The 17,631-nt window shown below is 55.4% G+C and overlaps 6 protein-coding genes across 6 annotated transcripts; 3 read left to right on the forward strand and 3 right to left on the reverse strand.

Annotated features, from left to right (window-relative positions):
- Positions 1–52: 52 nt before the first annotated feature.
- On the forward strand, positions 53–499 carry PG986_014320 (uncharacterized protein; the record flags this gene model as incomplete). The annotated part of the gene is made up of 1 exon (XM_066850542.1): positions 53–499. One exon carries the CDS (start codon positions 53–55, stop codon positions 497–499), a length of 447 nt encoding a protein of 148 aa, XP_066692780.1.
- Positions 500–953: 454 nt separating this feature from the next.
- PG986_014321 (uncharacterized protein) lies at positions 954–1,464 on the reverse strand (the record flags this gene model as incomplete). Its single annotated transcript, XM_066850543.1, has 2 exons — positions 954–1,410; positions 1,460–1,464. 2 exons carry the CDS (start codon positions 1,462–1,464, stop codon positions 954–956), a joined length of 462 nt encoding a protein of 153 aa, XP_066692781.1.
- Positions 1,465–4,227: 2,763 nt separating this feature from the next.
- On the forward strand, positions 4,228–4,958 carry PG986_014322 (uncharacterized protein; the record flags this gene model as incomplete). Its single annotated transcript, XM_066850544.1, has 3 exons — positions 4,228–4,312; positions 4,364–4,636; positions 4,795–4,958. 3 exons carry the CDS (start codon positions 4,228–4,230, stop codon positions 4,956–4,958), a joined length of 522 nt encoding a protein of 173 aa, XP_066692782.1.
- Positions 4,959–6,123: 1,165 nt separating this feature from the next.
- On the reverse strand, positions 6,124–7,174 carry PG986_014323 (uncharacterized protein; the record flags this gene model as incomplete). The annotated part of the gene is made up of 4 exons (XM_066850545.1): positions 6,124–6,282; positions 6,394–6,551; positions 6,602–6,917; positions 6,986–7,174. The coding sequence occupies 4 exons, from the start codon at positions 7,172–7,174 to the stop codon at positions 6,124–6,126; spliced, it is 822 nt and encodes a 273-aa protein (XP_066692783.1).
- Positions 7,175–14,933: 7,759 nt separating this feature from the next.
- Positions 14,934–15,308, forward strand: PG986_014324 (uncharacterized protein; the record flags this gene model as incomplete). Its single annotated transcript, XM_066850546.1, has 1 exon — positions 14,934–15,308. The coding sequence occupies one exon, from the start codon at positions 14,934–14,936 to the stop codon at positions 15,306–15,308; it is 375 nt and encodes a 124-aa protein (XP_066692784.1).
- Positions 15,309–16,914: 1,606 nt separating this feature from the next.
- On the reverse strand, positions 16,915–17,505 carry PG986_014325 (uncharacterized protein; the record flags this gene model as incomplete). The annotated part of the gene is made up of 1 exon (XM_066850547.1): positions 16,915–17,505. One exon carries the CDS (start codon positions 17,503–17,505, stop codon positions 16,915–16,917), a length of 591 nt encoding a protein of 196 aa, XP_066692785.1.
- Positions 17,506–17,631: the final 126 nt, after the last annotated feature.

A 17,631-nucleotide genomic window follows, 5' to 3' on the forward strand; every position in this document is an offset into this window, starting at 1 on the left:
GGCCGTTGATCAAACCGCCTGGCTTTCCCGGAGGATATCAGCAACTGACCCAATGGAACCCTATCTCTTCCAAGACAAGGGTCCTCAGGGAAGCGGCTTGTACAGCTGTATCTCCCACCCGTCGTTCCGACCGCTCGTACCACAAGAGTCCGCAGATCTCCCCAGCATAAAGACTCGCCCCGGGGTCATGACGTACATCCGAAAGTCCTTTCCCTTTGAAGTAAACCCCAGGCTCGACCTCGTTTCCGATCCCTACATGCAGATCCTGGAGGTCATCACGCCCATAGAGAAGTCACACCCAAACCCCAGCACGCCTCTGCACCTGGACAACAGAAAGCAAACGACCGAAAGGAGCACACCCTTGTTCTTCTCAAAGACAAAGACCAAGCACTTCTTCGATTCGACCCCGTCCAGATTCGGGACCGGATCAACGCCAAACTCCAGTGCAATGCAATCAAGGGCGTACACGCCTCCCCGAAAGTTGACTGTCTCAACTTGATACCGGCCCGCTCTTGTTTAATTGAGCTATGCGCGGAGGTAGCCGTACGTTCGGCGTCTACTTGGTCGCCCTCTGTGGGAGTCAAAGGAGGTGGCGACTAAAGTAAGAACAGTACCGGCGCCTATTGGTGTCCCCATCTGGCTTGAAGTTCGCCGCTGTTCGCAAGGTTTCGTTATTTTGAGCGACGGATCAGCAACTCTGCCTCCTAAGATCCACATCTACCTTACAGCGAGTCGCAGAAGGTGAAAGGAAAACGCATATTCCGCAATGTAGCGATGGTATGCTGGACTCCGGTTGTCAGACGTTCAATAGTAAATGGAGGAAGATCGGGAAGATAAGCCAGATTGACCATCTTGTCACGGCACATTCGTAGTACGAAGACTCCATATCTACCTTTAGCGGGCACGGTCTACACGCCAAATGGTGACTCTAGTAGTTGAAGAGATTACCCAAGCTACTTCGGTCTTTCTACCCTCTTCTTTATTCGTTCCGATCGTCGTACGCCGTTGCATATCCCAGTTTTAAGTTGCCGTTGATGGATTCGTGCGGACCGGCGGAGTTTGTGGCGGCTGCGTGGCGATTCCCCACGATGTGCAGCTCTGTTCCCTTTCCGAATCTGCTCGGATTCTTCGTAGAGGCCGTCCTGGGCCTGACTCTGGATCCAGTTTGCAAGCACATCCGCGTCCTGCTCATTCTTTCGGAGTTTAGCAACCTGGACATCTTGTTCGAAGCTCTGCAGAGGATGGGTTGCGTAACGCTCGGGCTCGTTTATTTCGGTGGGCCATGTTGGTAGGTCCTTATACCGCGTTGAGCTGGCGACAGAAGGCGGGGTGCCAGACTCGGCAAGTTCCTGGCAACCCTCCATATGCTCGGGTGGGTTGGGCAGCTTGCAGGAGGCGGCCTGCTGAGAACTATGGACTCGTTAGACAAGAAACCTATGGACGGTATTAAAAGGCTCACTTCATATCGTTCAATGATCTGGGCGCCCAATGTGCTGCGAGAGTCGTTGGCAACCGATACTTGTGAGCGATTATGGGAAACTTTGTTGCTATGTATGGACAGTAGAAATAAAGGTGGGGAGAATGGGACGAAAGGGGACATTCTCTCATCTGCGCAGAGAGCCGTTTTATACCAGATTGAGAAGCAGATTGGCACCGAAACCATGCGAAGGCAACAGACTGTTAGGGCTCAGGGCGCATTTTTTGGCCATGCAAGCCCCTTTGTCCCTGGTGAGCTCTTGCAACAGGTACCTAGCGACCGACCGGTTTTGGCGGAGAGCGATCAGAATATGGACGGAAATCCACACGCTCCCAACGACCAACCCCCTTCGCAGCAGCACATCACGAATACGGAAGTTTAGGAGATACCACCGATTGCCGTTCGACCAGGTAGCAGACCTTTTAAAGGACACGCCTATGGAAGACCTGGAAACCATTGAGCCGTTCGCACTAGCACCGTGGGAGAGCTAGATCAAGACGGTTACAGAGGAGTCGGAAGTGAAATCTAAGGTCGAGCGTATCGACTGGGCAGTACGCATAGCCGTAAGCAACTCTGTCAAGAACGGTCTAGTCGGATATGCAGGCGCCGTCGAAGTGAGGGTATCGACGAGAGCGAGCCCCATGCTCGAGACCCGTGCCGTTACTCTTGGCTTAAGGGAGGAGCAGAACCCGTATACGGGAGAGATGGCTGCTATCGCAGAGATGCTGCACTCGCTGCCGAAGCTTAGCTACCGGCATATCCTGCTACTTACAGGATGATGGTAAAGGCTTTGCTGACGAAGAGAAGGACACAAGAAAGTCCAGGAGGGGGAGACCGGACACATAGCTGGACTTTATACCCGCGAGGCCTTACTTGCCAGTTGACATGGAAGGGCGACGAAGTCGGAAGAGACGAGCCCCTGCAAATTCCACTTCAAGGGCCCCTCCAGTCATGTACGAGGGAGGCCGCCGCGTGTAATGCCTTGTAGGAGGAACAGTTGACCAAGGATGATAACCTCCTGAGGTTTTTTGGCCACGGGGTCGCAAAGCGTACTCCTAGCTACGTTATTGGGAGACATCATCTAGCCACAGCCTCTATAAACTTCATACAGCACTGTCGGTCAAGGTTCCTTGCTTTGTAACGAAGAAATTCGTGGCAGCCAACTGTGCTTTTCCAGGACTCGCCGCTACCTATAGCGTGAGTCTCTTCAAGGCCCAGTCTGACGCTGTGGCAAATAGAGGAAAGCGAATGCGCAGATCAGGAGACAGGTGGACAAGTGGATGGCGATTGAGAAGCCTCCGATTACGTGGTATACACATTCTCAATCATAATGAGTTTAGGCTACTTCTTATCGGCGATGACATACGGTAGGCGTCAAATGGCATGTAGTCTGTGGTGGAGGCGTGTGTATGCCGCGTCGCCATTCCGTGAAGTAGGTGGATCTATATTACGGTATACAACAAACAGGATGGCTCTGCAACCTGATAAAACCCTACATGAGGCCAAAGCTGAAAACACCATCGCCGTCCATACCGTGACATGTACTTCATTCCCATTGCTGGACGACTAGGTAGAGTCATCGTGAAAAGGGCAGCCATTGGATTCTCAGCCTCCAAAGCCATCCAAAAGGGCGGCATGCACTTTTGGTTTCGGATTTGGTCAGTCGTGCCTCATTCGCACGCCTCTCCCGCCACTGAAGCTACCCAGGTAAGGGCCAATTTTCCACAGGGGCTCTTCGTTTTGCCGTCCCTGTTGCGTCATCGTTTGCTGGCCGCTTCGCCGTCTCGGGACTGGTTGGCTCCTCGTCATATTGGGCCAAAATCGACACGTCAGCCACATCGCACACGGTAGGCTCGGTCATGCATGCCGGTGGCGACCGGATCACCCAGGCGAGGTTGTCGCGGACATGTGAATCTGTCACATTCCCCAATGCCGGCCGTGCTTGCTTCCTCAATCTCGCTATCTCTTGTCCTGGGCGGTACAGAATCCGCGTTGATGCATATACGGTAGGATACGGACAGGCCATGCGCAAAATATGCGTGGTGAGTCGCGAGCTCACGGTTTAAGAGCACCCAGTGGATAATGACGAACCGATTAAGTCATGTCTTGTGCCGGAATTTATTACACACGCTAAGTCTCTCAGCTTCTCAGGGAAAACAGGTCTTACACAGAGTGGAGAAGCTGGAACAAGCCAGCTTGGTTGCATCACCCGGGATGGGAACAGAATGTATATAGGACCATGTAGCTTCCGACCACCGTAGTGCTTTTCTACAGGTCTCTTGAATATCTATTGCTATCCTTCATCATTTGAAGCATTGGGGAAAATGCGCTGCGTCTGCAACATATGCCACGCGGACCCTCTTTGTCGATTCTCGAGCCTTACCAGGAACTCTTTGGTTCTTTTCGGTCATTACTGGCGTATGTTGAGACGTACCCCCCCCCGGGATGATTGAATGCCTCGATGTGTGCGGAACCCTAGTCAGTGGTTGTCACCCAAAACGGCCACAGCGCCAGTTGCACAGCTGATTATCCATGGTAATCTTTACCCGAAGGACAAGTCGTATCACCTGGCATGAGTGCTCATCTCGCTTCCTCTAGGCGCAATTAATTTATCACTCTCTACAAGCGCTGGCGCGAACTCGACGTTGTGCCTTGTTTGTCCCCGACACCCCCATATTTACCCATGAGGGGCCAATACCCCTTTCGCCTGTTCGATACCTCACTTCATGCTGCCACCTGACTTCTTCAACATGAAGGATCAGAGAAAATACGAACGCAACTACTGCTCCCGTCTTTTCGGACGTTCTGAGCACAAGATACGACATGAGAGGACTCGTCAGTTATCCCAATTTCCCACTTGTCTGTAGTGTGCTAATCGACCTGCAGATACGAAGGAAAAGCCCTTTGTTTGCGGTTGCAAAGATTCATTTGCGCGATTGGATTTATTGAAACGTCACAAAAGACTTGTGCATAAGGATGATTCGAACAAGTCACCGGATATGGCTGCTTCAGCCGTTGAGTCCTTGGATGTGAAATCGTGGAAGGATCCATCACAGCAGCCAGTAGGCGGCAATAGCACCGATCCGAGGCTGGACGGCGTCCCGGATAGTATCGACCAAAGGAATCAGGTCGAAGCGTTGGCGCTGTCTTTTGGAAGCGGTGAGTGGAAACCGAGCCGACTCGAGTCAAATATTTACTGATAAGACATCGTTGGTGCGATGGAATGTTGATCCTTTTCCTTGCTCATTTGATGGCTCGGAGAGCTGTTATCCCGTGCCACCATCGCCCGGAACGGTCCATGGAAATCCTTCTTCTAGGCTGTCAGTACCACTTTGCGAATCTTATCCCCTACCTGCTAGTGGCATTACCCACGTCTCAGCCTGTGCCCAGAGCCCGCTCGCGTCTCACGCTACCGTCCCAAATGACCAACAGCCTGCTCAAGTCGCTCGATCGCTGGGTAGGCTTGCTTGCGAACCTTTAGCTCCAGTCGCTCCTACCACCGATCTGACACTAGACGATTGTCGGGGTATTGTCAGCGAGCCCCATCAGAAGGCTCTCTTGCTGCATGACTGTGGCAACGGTGAAGGAGAAGAGAATCCCTCCAGGCACCAACCAGAGCAAGCTGTCCGGATTGGGAGAATTTCATCACCCAAGAAAACCGCAGTGGACGTCGGACCACCAATTAGGCCGACATTTGTGGGCTTCATTGGATCGGTGATGGACGCTCCGGTCCTTTTCGAGAGTTGCTTGAATGGCACGAACACATCGCCATGCTTCTGGCGCCGGAGCGATCACTTCATCTTGGGAGCCACCATGGTAGCCTACCTAGCACCAATACAAGCGGAAATTTTCATAAGCAGCGGTTGTAAGCAGCAGATACATCTTACTGATCCCGCCCAAATAGTCAATGAGGAAGTGAGAAAGGAAGGACGTCAAATAGATGGGGCTTTTGCAGATCAGTTGCTCCACAATCGGGGGGATCTCCGCCAAACCGGGTTCGGGTTTCCGACCGTATATCCACCTTTGACATGGTCAATAATTTGCACTCCCCCTATTATAACCAGAGCAAAACGAAAGAGGCCCAGGAAGATACTCCGGGCACTGCAAGGATACGAGAAGACACGGAGCCCAGATAATTTATCTACCCCTGGAGTGGATACCGAGGACGGGGCCGAGCCGTCCTCGGAGTCGAGTTCAATTGCAGGCAGAGCTCCAAACCGCCTGGACAACAAATCGACTTTTCCCCTGCTTTCGTGTTTACCCATGATCAGGTTGATTGACTGCCACTGTCAGAGGGCCGTCACACTCGAAGTCATCCGGAACGGTCTATCTGAGTCTAATGACCTTGGCGGAGGTTAGACGACAACTTTCTCTGTAGTCAGTCTCTGTAGTCTATAGTCGCTTGGCTTCTCGTTCAATTGTAGGCAGAGAACAAATGTAATGGCTAAGTTCTAAGTATCCGATAAATGAAACTGCCACAAAAAGGACGATTCTTCCTAACGCGCCGGCACCGCTTGACGACCGATACCATGAGCCGAAGCTCCGACAGCATGGAAGAAGCGAGCACAGCAGTTGCAGGGATAAGCTCTCGATTTAGTCATGGCAGGATGAAGACCTATTCCGACAACTGTACAAGTGCTACTTCTTTAGGCAAACTGGATACCGCTGAGACTCGTCCGTAGGTCCTCCAGCATTCCCACCATCTTCTTCGCCAGGGTGCCCCGCTGCAGCTTGCGTCTGTAGTCATTAGGATAGTCTGGTGCGCGCCTCGCCACATTCTGCACATCCCTTCCTTGGCGGACGATCTGTGACAGCTTTGTATTATTTCTCACCATTATGGGAGGGCATTGTCGTGGTTGTGCCGTCATAATCGGCGCCAAGGGCCTTCTAGCCGGCTCCCGGCTGTTCCAACGTACAGCTCTCTGCAGCGACGCATCCATCGCGCCGTGGTCGGCGTATCTTGTGGGTGCTGGCCGGGCACCTGCATTCGTCGCGGCGGTTGGTGCAGTGTTCGTCGTGGGGTTGGGCTCGGTGCGGACGGGTTGCGCCACTGTCTGTCGGTGAGCTCGGCGGCCTGCTTAATGATTAGCGTCACGCGGTCACTAGCCGAGAAGCCGTACTCACCTTGCGGCGTTCGTGGTGGAGGCAGCTGTCTCGGACCCACCTGTCTCGTGAGACTGTTGGGAATGACAGTCCCGCCCTCCTCGTCGGGGATGACGTCGTAGACAGACAGAGGCTCAGCTACGGCAGCGGGAACTGTTGCAATATACTCGGGGTCGCTTTCGTACTCGGCATCCGCGTCGCTGCCTATGCCAGCAACGGCATTCGCGTCGTCGCTGGCGTCCGCCTGGGCCTCGAAATGGATCGCTTCGACTTGGCCGCTCGATCGCGTCGCTCGGCCGTGGCTCGGTCTCGCATGGCACGCGGCTGATTGTCGAAACTGCTGTTGTCAGCCAAGGAGCTGGAAAGCTCGACGGAACGGAATGTAACCGGGATATGGGGACGGACAATCCTGTTGAGGTCCGGCACGCGCTGCCCGCGTGGGACGTGCATCGACGTCTCCATCCGCTCGTGCGTTGGGTTCCAGTACGCAAGCACGCTTAAGACGTCGCAGTACCGTCCGAGCTCCCGTGTCTTGTTCTGCAGCGACAAGCCGCTCTTGCGAACCTTGTCTTTCTGCGCCTTGGTGTGGGCCATGACGAAGGCCTAGCTACCTAATACGGTTCGGGCAACTTGTTGGACCCCTTGGGGCATATTACTGGAGTGTCCATTGAGCTACAGTAGCGTCCCGCGTAACGGTAGATATAGCAAGTGCTGGTTTGCGGGTGCGAAACGTTGATGACATGATGAGCTCGAGTTGGGCGAGCGTCGCTAGGGGGGCTGCTGATCCGATTCCGAACCCATGTTGGCGAGAGGAATCTCGAGCCAGCTTCTCTTCGGTGTGTCTTGAGGAGAAGTTCTTGCGCAGTTCAGGAGGATTGCGCAGTTGGTCCTAGAATGTCGCGAGGTCGCGAACCAGCTCTACGCTAATAACGGTGGGTTCTAGGCCTGGCCCGCTGGTTGCGCTAGTGCGCTAGTGCGCCATTGCTACTCTTCTGACGCTGCACTCCAACAGTAGGACTAACATGTCTGCAGGCTATGAAGCCAGGGCCGGAAACAGCGCGCGAGGATCTTCGATCTCTCAACGGATGCAGCGAAAAGAGAATACGCTGCTGGATGATTCAGGTCCAAAGCAAACGGCCTCTACGCCGGAACGGTACAAGCGGAGCGAGGGAACATCAGGCTCTGGTCCTGCGCACCAGAACAGGCACGGGCTGCACCACAAGCTGTCCGTCCGGCGTTCCTTCCCGTCTCTTAGTGCCACTTGAGCGACGGTTCCGATTCTGCATCACAGTAAGGGCACAGAAGTCACCGGAAACAGCTCGTGAGACTCTTCGAGCTGATGCAGTAGAAACTCCCGGCTTACGGCTTGATACGAGCCACTGGACGCTGGCTAAGACTCTTTCTTGGTTATACCGCCGCACGAACCATTGGCGTTCCCAGGGTCTTGTCGCGCTGTGTATGCTAAGGGCGAACGGACGCCTAGCGACCGATTAACTAATATGCGTACATCTGGGCCCACCAAAGCCACCAGACCTACTTGGTTGAGGGCCCCGCTCCATGCACTGCTTCCAAGGTCGTCAATCTACATCTAACTTCCCGCAATTCACGTTGCAGACAACCCTCATCCGCAGCTCCCCTTATGTCTTTCGAGTAGGAATATTCGGAGCGCGTCCAATAGCTCGCTTTTAACCGGCTTACCACCGCCTGTAGCCGAGAAATTATGAAGAAGACTGTATGGCCTATATCAAGCTTGACTAGGAACGTGACAGCTAGACTCCGCCGGCTGGTGTCAACACCCATAGAACCAACGACACATGCTCTGGTAGCCGTAGAACCTGTAGGCTCCTCTACAGCCCCCCAACTCTCACAGTCCTCATGCACCCCTTACTCCGCCGCGGCACACTTTTTGCGATACGGACAACCCGACGTCGACGAGCCGCTTTTCCCCGCGTCCTTTGGGGCCAAGATAGCGAAATGTGAGGTAAGCGCGCCCACGCCGCATTAGGAAACGACCACTGTACTGTAAGTAGTAAAGAGAGTGGAAAGAGGACGCTGGTTTCGCTAGTGACTGTACCGTTCTGGAAAAGGAGAGAGGCTGTGAACCTTTATTTTATTCTAATTCAATTGATCATTATTCCATTGCTGAGAGGGGAGGTGGATGAAGAGGCGGCGAACGTCCGACGCGACAATGGAGGACCGTGCAGAGATGGAGATCGTGGTAGACGCGCCAAACTCTATCGCGACGTCGGTCAAACGATCGAAGCGGGCAAAGCCCAGCGCCAAAGCACGAGAGGCTCTACTCTCGAATGAAAGCGACAATGGACCGGAGACAGGCTCGAGAAGCGGCGTGTCCATCGACCCGGAGGTGCTGCAGCGCATCTACGAGCTCGTGGCCAACTCCCAAAACGAGATCCGGGACTCCCGTAACGAGGTCCGAGACTCCCGTAACGAGATCCGAGACCTGAAGGAGATCATCAACAACCAGCAGGCAATCATCCAGCAGCTCACCGCCGAGCTTCAAAATGTCACCCAGCAGTTGGAAGAACTCAGGAACAGCGCGGCCCTCGCCGGCAGCGCCCAAACGAGCCCGCAGGCCTCCTACGCGCAGGTCGCACGCACGCCCCCGACGAGCCAGCCGAGCAACGTACGCACGCTTACCTCGATGAACACGACGCCTTCCACGTTTACCGACACCTTGTACTGCACCATCGACACATCCCGGATAGAGGACGAGAAACGAGCCAGTGTGACCGCCGGAACGGTTCGAGCCGCCATCGAGAAGGAGATGCGAGCGACGGGAGAACAGAAGGACTGGCGATGCCGCGCCGTAACCATGGACCCTAGGAAGCCCCAGCGTATCAAGATCGTCTGCCGAGATGAGAGCGAGCACCGACTAGTCAAGCAAGCCGCCGAGAAGACGAGCGTGTCTGGAGCTCGCGTCCTGCGAGACGAACTATACCCGATCAAGGTCGACAGCGTCAGGCGCACCGCGGTCCTGGACGAGAACGACAACATACGAGACGGAGCCGCCGAGGCATTCGGACAAGAGAACGAGACGACAGTCGCCAAGGTGGCATGGCTGAGCCGGAAGGACAACGGGAAGGCATACGGCTCCGTGGTTGTCTACCTGACGAAGGCGGCCGAGGCGCGGAAGTTCCTCAAGGAGGGCTTCTTCTACGCCGGAGGCGAGTCGGGCTACACGAGGGTCTTCGAGCGACGGGAGCGGCCGGAGCAGTGCTACAACTGCCAGCAGGTGGGACACAAGGCATTCCAGTGCAAGAATGCCCAGACCTGCGGACGATGCGCGAAGCAGGGCCACAGCCACCATGGCTGCGAAGCTACCGTTTTGAAGTGCGTCCCGTGCGGAGGACCACACGAGTCGTTTAGCCGACACTGTCCGAAGCTGTACCCATCGAACCATGACTAAACCGTTCCGCATCATCCAGAACAACGTGAGGAAGCAAGGACCCGTACACGACAGTCTCCTCAACGATGAAGAAGGGCAGCACGCGACAGTGATCTCGATTCAAGAGCCGCACGCGAGGATGGTTCAAGGGAAGCTTCTGACGACACCAATGGGACACCATAGGTGGGTTAAGATGATCCCATCAGTTCGGAGAGACGGGAGGTGGCCGATCCGGAGCATGCTCTGGGTCAGCAAGGAAGTGGAAGCGGAACAGGTCCCGGTGGAGTCGCCAGACATCACCGCGGCAGTCGTGCGGCTGCCGGAACAGGCGGTCTTGGTGACGTCTGTATACGTCCCTGTGGAGGACCCCCCGGCGCTTCAAGAGGCGTGCAGAAAGCTGCGCACGGCTATCGAGGTAGTGAGAAGGAGGACGGGGACAGCCGTAGAGTTGGTTATCACGGGGGACTTCAACCGACATGACCAGCTCTGGGGCGGAGAGGAGGTGCGACTAGAAAAGCAAGGAGAGGCGGATCCGATTATTCATTTCATGGCCGAACTCGGCCTTAGCAGTCTGCTCCCGCGGGGCACGAAAACGTGGAGTGGCGGAGCCTACAGCACGACCATCGACCTCGTCCTAGCATCGGAAGCGATGAAAGATTCTCTAGTCAAGTGCAAGGTGCTCGACACGGAGCATGGGTCGGACCACAGGACCATCGAGACGGTCTTCGAGACGACCACACCAGTGTCTGCGGGTCAAGAACGACTTCTCTTTAAGAACGCCCCGTGGAAGGACATCAACGCCCGGATCGCAGTAGCATTGGTTACGACGCCCACGTGCGGTACGGTCCAAGAACAGACGGATCGGCTGATGGACGTCGTCCTGGAAGCAGTGCACGCACTAACTCCCAAAGCCAAGCCATCGCCGCACGCGAAGCGATGGTGGACGACGGACCTAACACAACTCCGGCGCATCTACACATACTGGAGAAACCGAGCCCGGGCCGAGAGGAGAGCAGGCGGCGCCAGGCATGACCTGGAAGCGACGGCCAAGGGTGCCGCCAAACAGTACCACGAGGCCATCCGACAGCAAAAGAAGAAGCACTGGAACGACTTTCTCGCCGACAACGACAACATCTGGAAGGCAGCAAAGTATCTCAAAGCGGGCGACGACACGGCGTTCGGGAAAGTCCCCCAGCTCGCTCGTGCGGACGGGACGAGCACAGCCAACCATGCAGAACAGGCGGAGGAGTTGCTTACCAAGTTCTTCCCCCGCTCCCGGACGAGATTGCCGACGAAGGGGACCGCCCGCAGAGGGCGCCCATCGAGATGCGCGCCATTACGATGGAAGAGATCGAACGGCAGCTGTTCGCGGCCAAGTCCTGGAAAGCACCCGGAGAGGACGGCCTCCCGGTGGCTGTCTGGAAAGAAGTGTGGCCGGTGGTCAAGCACCGGATTCTCACGCTGTTCCGTACGTCACTCGAGGAAGGAGAGCTACCAGCCCAATGGCGCCACGCAAAGATTATCCCTCTCCGAAAGCCCGGCAAAGAAGACTACACGATCGCGAAAGCCTGGAGGCCGATCTCGCTATTGTCCACACTTGGCAAGGTGATGGAATCAGTCATTGCAGAGAGGATCTCCCATTTAGTCGAGACGTTCGGGCTCCTTCCAACCAACCATTTTGGGGCGCGGAAACGACGGTCGGCTGAGCAAGCACTTATGCTCCTGCAAGAACAAGTCTACGCTGCCTGGCGAGGTCGCAGGGTTCTCAGTCTCGTGAGCTTCGACGTCAAAGGGGCGTATAACGGGGTATTCGACGTCAGACTGCTCCAGAGAATGAAAGCGCGAGGAATACCAGAGCAGTTTCTCCGCTGGATCCGCGCCTTCTGCTCCGGTCGTACGGCGACGATTCTGGTGAACGGACACACGTCCGAAAGCCGTAGCCTGCCACAGGCGGGCCTGCCCCAAGGGTCGCCCCTGTCTCCGATCCTGTTCCTCTTCTTCAATGCGGATCTGGTGCAGCGGCGGATCGACTGCTACGGGGGCGCGATCGCCTTTGTCGACGATTTCACAGCGTGGGTCACAGGCCCTACGGCGGAAAGCAACCGCGAAGGAATAGAAGCCATCATTACCGACGCCCTCGCATGGGAAAGAAGGAGCGGTGCGACGTTCGAAGCGGATAAGACAGCCATCATTCACTTTGCCCGTAAGCCGTACAAGGCCGACCTGACGCCCTTCAGCATCAAAGGGAGAGAGGTGCGGCCCAAAGAGCACGTCAAGATCCTCGGGGTCGTCATGGACATGAAGCTCAAGTACAAGGAACACATCGCCGAAGCCGCAGCGAAAGGACTGGAGGCTGTCCTGGAGCTGCGACGGCTCAAGGGGGCTCACCCCGGCCACGGCGCGACAGCTTTTCACGTCAACCGTGGCGCCGGTGGTGGACTACGCGTCGAACGTCTGGATGCACGAGTGCAGGTACTGGACAGCGGGACCGGTCCAGCGCGTCCAAAGGATCGGGGCGCAGGCGATCGTGGGAACCTTCATGTCGGTGGCGACAAGCGTCGCCGAGGCAGAAGCCCACATTGCCGCAGCCCAAGACCGGTTTTGGCGGAGAGCCATCAGAATGTGGACGGACATCCACACCCTCCCAGCGACCAACCCGCTTCGCAGCAGCACGGCGCGAATACGGAAGTTCCGGAGATACCACCGATCGCCATTCTACCAAGTAGCGGACATGCTGAAAGACATACCGATGGAAGAGCTAGAAACCATCGAACCATTCGCACTAGCCCCGTGGGAGAGCCGAACAAGGACGATCGCGGACGAGTCGGACGCGGAATTTAGTGTCGAGCGTACAGACTGGGCGGTGCGCATTGCGGTGAGCAGCTCAGCCAGGAACGGGCGAGTGGGCTTTGGTGCAGCCATCGAAATACAGAATTCGATTCGAGGGGACTGCCTGCACTTGGCCCGCGCCGTGACACTCGGTGCAAGAACCGAGCAGAACCCGTACACGGGAGAGCTAGCCGCTATAGCAGACACGCTGCGTTCGCTGCCGCAGTTACGGTACCGCAACATCCTCCTTGAGACGAGGAACAAGGCAGCGGCCCTCACGCTAAAGAAACCACGTCAACAGTCTGGGCAACGACACATCCGTCAAGCTTAGCAGGCCATTTCGGGCCTGCGGAGGGAAGGAAATAACGTAACGATCGCCTGGCTGCCGACATTCGAGGAAGACAAGCTTATGGACCGGGCGAAAAAGGAAGCGAAGACCACGACAAGGCTGGGTACCGAACCAGGGACCAAAATGCCGGGGGCGAAGTCAACAAGACTGAGCCTCGCGTGGGCCAAACGGAGTGCTTTGACCAAGCTGCCAGAAGGTGTCGGGAAACACTCCAAGCGCGTCGACACAGCTCTTCCAGGAAAACATACGAGGCAGCTGTACGACCGACTTTCGTGGAAAGAAGCCAGTGTTCTGGCCCAGCTCCGGACAGGGAAAGCGAGGTTGAACGAATACCTATATCAGATCAAAGCGGCACCGACCGACCAGTGCGAATGTGGACAAGCGAGAGAGACGGTAGAGCACTTCCTCTTCCGATGCAGCAGATGGACAGCATATCGAACAGAGATGCTACGGTGTACAGACACCCACAGAAGCAACTTGTCCTTTTATTTGGGCGGAAAGTCACCATCGGACGGCAGGTTCTGGTCTCCCAACATGGAGGCCGTTCGAGCAACGATACGATTTGCGATGGCCACGGGCCGACTGGACGCATACCCATCAACCCATTGGGGTACACCCTAGGGTCATCTACTAACCTATTTTGCCACTGCTAACTGTCCCGTGCCTCAGACTGCAGGCGCCGCTTCAGCTGCCGAGGATAGGATGCTGGACACTTGGAGAAGGGCCTTCAAGCTGGCCTGCCAGGAAACACTACTAACACACGGGATCCCGAACAGGAACGTGCTGACGGAAATGAATTGACCAACTGAAAATGGAGCATGCATGGGCTCTAGGTGACAAGGAAGCGATTCAAGAATGTACCGTAGCTTAGCGTTAGTTGCCCTTTCGGCTTCGCCGCCCGGGCGTTAATAAATTGTGTGTGTGTGTGTATCGCAGGAGATAAGGGACAGGGACTGTAACTCCAATTGGGGGAACCTTTATTTTATCTTTGTTCAATTATTTGTTATTCCATTACTGAGAGGGGAGTTGGATGAAAAGGCGGCGGGCGTCCAACGCGACAATGGAGGACCGTGCAGAGATGGAGATCGTGGTAGACGCGCCAAACTCTATCGCGACGTCGGTCAAAAGAGCGAAGCGGGCGAAGCCCAACGCCAAAGCACGAGAGGCGCTACTGTCGAATGAAGGCGACAATGGAGCAGAGACAAGCTCGAGCAACAATGGAGTCATCGGACCGGAGATGCTGCAGCGCATCTACGAGCTCGTGGCCAGCTCCCAGAACGAGATCCACGATTCCCGCACCGAGATCCGAGACCTGAAAGAGATCATCAACAACCAGCAGGCAATCATCCAGCAGCTTACCGCCGAGCTTCATAATGTCACCCAGCAATTGGAAGAACTCAAGAACGGAGGGATTTCCCGCTGACGTTTGCTGGTGACCATGAGACCCAAAAAGTCAGGCCACAGCAGCAGACCACGATGGCCATGCACCATGGGGGGACAAGGGCCGACAAGGGGGCAGATCGTGGGGATTGTTGGGGGAGCGTCACAGCGGGGGGTCAGGCAGGCTCCAGAGTGAGAGCGAGAGTGAGTCTGGAGTGAGGGCCAGGATGCGATTGCGGTGCGGGGAAGACCTGAAATCAGAAAGTGGATGGAGGAATGGGGCCACCCTCGTAGCAACAGTCTAACGAGTTAGCAGCAGTAGACTAAGCAGGAAGGTCCCAGGCCAATTTCAGGTCCAAAAGCTAGGCGCGGAGAATGTCCAGCTGCAAATGAAGGTAGCGGCGCTTTTGGAGCAAATCAGTGAGATGCAGGCATCTCGCGATCTCCAGAAGCAGGTGTTGACAACCCAGGCGGATCTCATCAGTGCTCTCGAGAGTGAACAGCCCGGCTATAGTCCGCTTCTCCAGTCACCTACTGTCTACCTACCCCAACCTCTATCGCCAATACTTAAGTCGAACGGGTCGACACCGGCATGCATGGCCGAGCCTACTGTGTGCGATGTGGCTGTGGGAGATGTGTCGGTCTTGGCCCAATATGGCGAGGACCCAACCTGTCCCGAGACGGCGAAGCGGCCAGCAAACGACGACGCCACTGGGACGGCGAAGCGAAGAGTCCCGGTGGAAAACTGGCCCTTACCAGGGTAGCTTGTGTGTCGGGAGAGGCATGTGGACGAGGCACGACTGACCGAATCCCAAACCGGAAGTGCACGCCGCCCCTTCTAGATGGCTTGGATGATGGGAATCCAATGGTTGCCCTTTCACGATGGCTCTACCTAGTCGTCCAACAATTGGAATGAAGTACATGTGACGGCATGGGCGGCGACGTTGTTTCCGGCCTTGGCCTTGTGTAGGGATTTATCAGGTTACAGAGTCATCCTGTTTGTTGTATACCGTAATATAGATACACCTACTTCACGGAATAGTGACGCGGTATACCCACGCCGCAGCCGTTTGAGATTGTGTATACCACGTAATCGGAAGCTTCTCAATCGCCATCCACCTGTCCACCTGTCTCCTGATCTGCGCATTCGCTTTCCTCTATTTGCCACAGCGACAGACTGGGCCTCGCAGAGACTCATGCTATAGTTTGCGGCGAGGTCTGGAAAAACACAGTTGGCTGCCACGAATCTGTTCGTTACAAAGCAAGACACCTTAACCAACAGTGCTGTACGAAGCCTATCGAGGCTGAGTTCAGAGGATGTCTCCCAGTAATGCGTTAGGATATGTTTCGAGGCCTCCCTTAGCAACAGAGCTTCAGGGGGATTGTTCGAGGAGTTCGCCAAAATGGTCCAAAAAAACTCAGTGACCTGCTTAGCTGCGACTGCGAACTGCTATTTGTGGGGACGTCCTCCGCAGGCTTAGACCCAAATACCTTAGAATTCGACTGCCTTCCGTACTCCCAGGCGTGTCGGCAAGTCCATGATTAGACGGCGAGGCGGCGTACCCTGCCTACTCAGAACCCCTAATCTCTTCTGCTAGCACACTCCTATCCAACGCTCACGTTCCCGCAAGCCATCTCCACGTCGCCGGGTTTGGTTCCTTTGGCAATGGCTCGTGATACTCTTTACAACATCTACAACAGCACGTATTAGGCAGGTTGCTCCCCATTGAAGACCATTCGTGATTGCAGGATTTTGAATCTGGTTTTGCTTGTACATCTGTGTTTATCCCCCATTCCCCCATTCAAATCCGGCTCCACCCACATAGTAGATAACAGTAAATTGCAAAACGGCAAGCTTCCCGCAGCCAAGGTATGTGTTACAGACTGTAAAGCAAGGCGATGTTGTACACACCGGGTGGCACTCAGTATGTGTCTCGGTCCGCACGTCTGAAGCCAACGACAACTGCTCTGAGGCGTCCAGATCCCGTTGGTTCGCGCAACCCCCTCCAACGCAGTTCTTGGGGCCTCTGTTACCACAACCGCGGGCACAAGCCTCCGACTTGGTCACTCGCTTGGACAAGTCATGCCGCTCCTAGCTGAGCTCTTTCTTTTTCGCTGTCAAATTCTACCTTTCGCCAGCTGTTGCTTTGCCAATGGAAGTTTCCGGGGCTTGATTTTGCTCCTCTCTTCCTTGTACTTCAAGACCGCCCCAAAATGAAAGTTCGTCCGCGCCGCGGGGCGGTTAGGCTCCGTGTGGAGCCTCAGGTGCTGCATCCAATTGTCTTTCCGGTTAAATTTCCTACTACAGAAGTCGCACTCCGCCTCTGATCCAAGGCCATCTTTCCTACACTAGGCTGTCAGCAGCGGGCATTACCGGAGAGGGCAGACGAAGTCGTACGTGTTCTGGTGTCTCTGAAGGTGCTCACGCCTCTTGTAAGCCGTCCTATTCTTACATCCCGGAAAGCTACACACGTGAACTGATTTCGGGATTTTGGCTACGGAGATTTGGGCCTCATCCATGTAGCCTACCTCCTTCGCGTTGCTTCGTAGGTCAGAAGCCGGCGAATCCGCCTTCATATCTCTGTGGACACGCATGGACGATGCATCGGCTATACCGTGAACGTCCATGGCGTGGCTGTCGACCATTCCTGGCCGTAGTGAAAGTCGCTCATAGCCCTGGGCGACCACTCTTGGCGATAGCGTTCGAATAAGAGACAGCTGTGCCACGGGATCAGGTGACGGGTATTGCTGCCAATCATAGGGGCCTCTAGGCTCGAGAAGGGCGGCGGGCTGGTGTACAGGGCCTCCAAATACATGGGTGAAGTCGAAATCGTTGTCGCAAACCATTGGAGAAGAATATTCAGATTTCACATCAACAGGAAAGTATCCGTTGAGGTTTTCTGAACAAAACACATCATAGGTCATGGGTGCGGAACCCGTGATGGTGTCCAACTCTTCCATGGCTCTTGGTGATCAACTTGAATTGGGAGTCGATCCACTGAATGGCGGTTTTTACAGGCCACGGTAGAGCGTGTTCGAGGAACTCCTCGCGGAAGAAGCACAAGAACGCCGTCGACTTTCATCAGT

Source organism: Apiospora aurea (assembly GCF_038362705.1).
Source record: "Apiospora aurea strain CBS 24483 chromosome Unknown utg000010l_segment0_segment0, whole genome shotgun sequence".
Lineage (NCBI taxonomy): Eukaryota > Fungi > Ascomycota > Sordariomycetes > Amphisphaeriales > Apiosporaceae > Apiospora > Apiospora aurea.